The sequence below is a fragment of the Solanum verrucosum genome, unplaced genomic scaffold (genome assembly GCF_900185275.1).
Source record: "Solanum verrucosum unplaced genomic scaffold, falcon-dt-bn FXZP01000592.1, whole genome shotgun sequence".
NCBI lineage: Eukaryota > Viridiplantae > Streptophyta > Magnoliopsida > Solanales > Solanaceae > Solanum > Solanum verrucosum.
This window is the reverse complement of record NW_026020632.1, coordinates 14,031-19,607: the sequence shown is the minus strand read 5'-3', so window position 1 is coordinate 19,607 and position 5,577 is coordinate 14,031. Positions and strand designations below refer to the sequence as shown.

Here is a 5,577-nt window from a genome sequence, read left to right as displayed (position 1 = left end):
TATCTGAAATAATGGAGACTGGGACCCCATGAAGTCTTACCAATTCTTGAATATATAACGTGGCATAATCTTCTGCTGAATGGGTGGTCTATACTGGTAGAAAATGGGCTGATTTTTTCATTTTGTCGACAATCACCCAAATAGAATCGTGTTGTCTACGAGACCTTGGTAAACCTGTGATGAAGTCCATATTTATCATCTCCCATTTCCATTCTGGAAGTTCTATATTGTGCACCAAACCATCGGGCCTTTGGTGCTCAACTTTCACTTGTTGGCAATTTGGACACGTAGCAACAAACTCTGCAATGCCCTTCTTCATACCATTCCACCAATACACTTCTCTCAAATCGCATACATCTTTGTGGAACCCGGATGAATGGAATATCTGGAGCTATGAGTTTCCTCCATGATCCTCTCTTGTAGTCCATCTACCATAGGTAAACAGAATCTACCTTGATATCTCAATACACCATCCCCCCCCCTTGTTTAAAAGCTAATACTCTTTGCTTATGAACATTTGTCTTTAAGTCTAGCAAAATGGGATCTTGGTCTTGCTTTTCTTTCACTTCTGACACTACTGATGATTCAGCCCCATTCTTCACCACTATTCCTTCTTCTGTGGAATCCATCAGTCAGACTTCTAAGCGTGCAAGTCTATGCACAACTTTCTCTAACTCTCTCTTTTCTTCATCGACATGGGAAGTACTACCCATAGACAAGCTGTTCAAGGCATCATAAACAACATTAGCCGTACCTGGGTGATAAAGAATACTCATGTCATAATCCTTGAGTAAGTCTAACCACCTCATTTGTGTGAGATTGAATTATTTCTGAGTGAACACATATTGTAAGCTCTTGTGATCGGTGAATACATCAACATGAACACCATACAAGTAGTGACGCCAAATCTTCAAAGCGAAGACTACCGCAGCCAACTCTAAGTCATTGGTTGGATAGTTCTTCTCATGAACCTTCAACTGTCTGGAGGCATAAGCTATCACCTTGCCATTCTGCATTAGGACACAACCCAAGCCAACTCTAGATGCATCACAATACACCACAAAACCGTGAGTACCTTCTGGTAAGGTAAACACTGGGCAGTAGTCAACCTCTTCTTCAATTCCTGAAAGCTTTTCTCACAAGCTTCAGACCATTGAAACTTAACTGTCTTCTGAGTCAATTTCATCAAAGGGGATGAGATAGACGAGAACCCCTCTACAAACCTTCTATAATAGCCAGCTAAACCCAAGAAACTCCTAATATCAGTTCGAGATGTGGGTCTAGGAAAAATCTGCACTGCCTCAATTTTCTGAGTATCAACTTTAATTCCATCACCAGAAACTATGTGGCCCAAGAATGCCACAGACTCAAGCCAAAACTCACACGTAGGGAACTTGGCGTACAACTCCTTATCTTTCAAAGTCTGAAGAACTATTCTGAGATGGCTAGCATGATCCTCTTCATTCCTTGAATAGATTAGTATGTCATCAATGAAGACGATAACAAACATATCTAAATAAGGTTTGAAGACTCTATTCATAAGGTCCATGAACGCTGCTAGTGCATTAGTTAAACCGAACGACATGACCAAAAACTCATAATGACCATAACGGGTCCTGAATGCTATCTTTGGAATGTCACATTCCCTTATTTTTAACTGATGGTAACCTGATCTGAGGTCAATTTTTAAGAAACAGGAAGCACCCTGAAGCTGATCGAAAAGATCATCAATCCTCGAAAGAGGATACTTATTCTTGATGGTAACCTTGTTCAACTGGCGGTAATCTATACACATCCTAAGGGAACAATCCTTCTTCCTCACAAACAAGACCGGAGCACCCCAAGGTGAGACACTTGGATGAATGAAACCCTTATCTAGCAAATCTTTCAACTGCTCTTTAAACTCTTTCAACTCTGCTGGTGCCATTCTATATGGTGGAATAGATATCAGACGAGTATCTGGAAGAAGATCTATACCAAAGTCTACCTCTCTCTCAAGAGGAACTCCGGGAAGATCATCTGGAAAGACTTCTGGAAACTCTTTTACTACTGGAACTGACTGAATAGGAGGTACCTTAACACTTGAGTCATTAACTCGAACTAAGTGATAGACACACCCCTTAGAAACTAACTTTATTGCCTTAAGGTACAAAATGAAATGACCCTTAAGCACTGTTGAACTGCTTTTCCACTCTAAGACTGTCTCATTTGGAAACTGAAACTTGACTACTCGAGTTCTACAATCAACTGAGGCATAACAGGCATGAAGCCAGTCCATACCAAGAATGACATCAAAATCTACCATGTCTAACTCAATTAAATTAGCCATGGTACTCTTGTGATTGACAAAAACAAGACAATCACGATAGACTCTCTCTGCTAGAATAGACTTACCAACAGGTGTATAAACGTTGAATGGTTCACTAAGTTGCTTAGGAATAACATCAAAATTCATAGCAAGATAAGGAGTTACGAAAGATAAACTCGCTCCTGGGTCTAGCAAAGCATAAACAGTAAAGTCAAAGACTTGAATCATACCAGTGACAACATCTGGTGAATCTTCTTGCTTTTGGCGACTGTTGATAGCATACAAGCGGTTTGTTCCTCCGCTAGTACCGGAAGTAGCCCCTGTAGGTGCAACTCTGTCTGGTGGAGCAACTGAAGAAGACTAGGCTCTATTGCCCCCCATTACCATGTCCCTGCTTGTTCTTTGGACACTCTCGCATGAAATGTCCACTCTGACCACATTTGAAACAACCAGTGGATCCTTCACGACGAATACCTGAATGGTTTATACCACACTTGGCGCAAGCAGGAGGCTTACTACCCCCTTGCGCCACACTACCCTATGAATAGGTAGGTTTAACTCTCGAATTTTGACCATAGTCCATAGTACCCACTCTTGTTCTTAGGTGTAGGTGCACTAGCAGATGATGGAGCAGGTACCTTCTGTTTCTGTTGGAAAGACGACAGGTTCGCATTACTCTTCTGTTGCTCGAACTCATTCCCTTTCTTAGCTCTCTTGTTCTTGAACTCCTCTCTATCCCTTAGCTTCTCTTCCTCTACCTGCTGCACATAGACCATCAATCTTGAGATATCCATGTCCATAATAAGCATTGTTGCCCGGCCCTCATTGCTTGACAGGCGACCCAAACCAGCAACAAACAAACTCATCCTACTCTACATGTCCGCAATTATTTCAGGAGCATAGCGAGACAGTTGGGTGAACTTCAACCCATACTCATGCACACTCAAAGAATCCTACTTTAGTGTGAGAAACTCATGTACCTTAGCCTCTTTCAGTTCTCGGGGAAAGAATCGCCCCAATAAGGCCTTCTCAAAACATGCCCAACTCACAGGTGGTGCATTCTCAGCTCTACCCCCTTTCCACTGATCAAACCAGGTCCTAGCAACATTCTTCATCTGATATGCAGCTAGCTCAACTCTTGCAGTATCAACAACATGCATAACATCGAGCACCTTTTTCAGTTCCTCAATGAAATTCTCTAGGTCCTCTGCAGAGCTCGAAATAGTGAAACTTGGGGGATTCATCCTCAAGAACTCATGAATCCTTGAAGTGTCAGCCTTTTCTTGCCGAGCTCCTCTCTGCTGCCCAACTTGATTGGTCACAACTTGGCTAAGCATCCTTATAGCCTCTCTAAACTCAGCATTAGAGACCTCTCCTTGCGGTTGCACTTCAGGTGCATTAGGTAACTCTTGCTCTTCAATATTTCTCCTAGCTGGACGACCTCTGACTGCTCTTCATGGAGGCATGATTATCTGAAAACACGTGCAAGCACGAATTAGAGGGAAATTGTTTAGAGATAAACTCTAACGCACGAAAAGAGTGTGAAAGAAGTGAGATAGTTCCTAAATGTTGCAACCTCCTAATTATAGATGTGGCGCGCTTCACATAGATAAATAGGACTCTATAGATACGACTTCATGGACTCTTGAACTCTGTGCTCTAAGACCAGGTTTGTCACTCCCCGAGCCTACACTTAGACGTGACTGGCACTCGAAGACCATTGCTGGCCCTAAGAGAACCCTTGGCCTGGATTACTTAACTCAGCGGAAGACTTAAACTCAACAAAGATAAGTTCATATAATAAACTGGAATGTTATAAAGGAACATTCAACTGGCCATTAAAGCAAACTCAAGTCTCAACATGGAATAATGACAATGAAAAGACTAAAGAACTAACATCTGACTATCTATGAAGCCTCTAATAATAACTGAGATGGATGTTGGGAGAAACCCCCACAAAATCCTAATGAACTAAACTAGGAAACAATGAAAAGGATCCTCCGGAATTCTAGTAGGCTCACCAACAGACTCTGAACTACTCACTGGATCAACGATGCGCTAGAATGCCGATCCTAGTTATCTGTGTCTACATCATAACATGATGCAGGCCAACTGGCATCAGTACATTGAATGTACGAGTATGTGAGTTGGAATGCTAAAACAACATAGGCTTGAAAGGGGAATCTGAAAGAAACACTTACCTTGGCTCTTATCAACTCATGAATACTAAACTAAACTCATTTTAATATAAAGCAGTTTAAAACAAGTGCAATATAAACAAAATATGTTTAAAAACATGATGTCAACTCTGTGTATATACAAGGATACAACATAACTCTGAAATGTATGTAAAAATACAATAAATGATGTATACAAAAATACAATAATTGTTGTGGGAGTTTCTCTAACCGACAATCATCACATAAGAGCTATAGTGATAATACAGTGATCTAACTCATGCTGCCAGCGTATCCTATACCCGGCCAAAGGTATAGAACCTGAACTGCCTAATGGATCCACTAGTCTAATTTGAAAAGGATTCATCTAAAAAGTATGAACCTCTTTTACCCATGATGGCTACATGGTTCTATGGGGCTATGGGTTCTTTGAATGCTCCCTTATTCGGTGCTCAATACTGCTCCCAAATATGTACTGGCTCTTATGTTTTTAAAATATATTTCCTATGTGATTTGAGATAAGTGCTCAAAAGATCTTAGCTCAAAGGGTATCTTGGAAATCAAAGTTTCCGTTCTTGCTTCATTTAGAAAGCGATTAATCTTTTCTGAAAACTAGCCAGAAGGCTCTTTGGAAATCTCACTTTCCAATCTTGTTTAAATGTGGAAACATTTCTTTTAAACTTCTTGGGAATACATAGTCCCCATATTACTCTTTGAAGAAAAGAACTTCAAACCATAGCTTTACTCTTGCTTAACTTCAAAACTTAAGTCTTAAAATGACGTTAAAACATTGTTAAAGACCCTTGAAAACTTTAAGAAACTTTGCTTTGCCTTGACTTGCTTCATTAACTTCTAAACTTGACTCTTAACTTCTTTGACTTTGAACTTAACTTTCGTTGAATTGAATTATGGATTCAAGGTTCATGATCTCATGTTTATGAATGATTTCATGATGTTTAGATGTACTTAGAGTGTTGGAATTGACTAGGAAACATAGGTACATCACTTAGGAACAAGTACGAGAAGGTGGGGAGAACTGGCGTCCCTGGCTTTCTGAGAGGCGCGAGGCTCCAGCCCTTAAACGTCAAAGAG

At 40.6% G+C, this 5,577-nt stretch overlaps 1 protein-coding gene across 1 annotated transcript; it reads right to left on the bottom strand.

Annotated features, from left to right (window-relative positions):
- Positions 1 to 632: 632 nt before the first annotated feature.
- LOC125812027 (uncharacterized) lies at positions 633 to 3,755 on the bottom strand (the record flags this gene model as incomplete). Its single annotated transcript, XM_049491533.1, has 5 exons — positions 633 to 754; positions 2,539 to 2,628; positions 2,693 to 2,846; positions 3,067 to 3,175; positions 3,401 to 3,755. Coding segments are annotated over 5 exons (830 nt in total), but the record flags the coding sequence as incomplete, so codon positions are not given.
- Between the last annotated feature and the right edge of the window lie 1,822 nt (positions 3,756 to 5,577).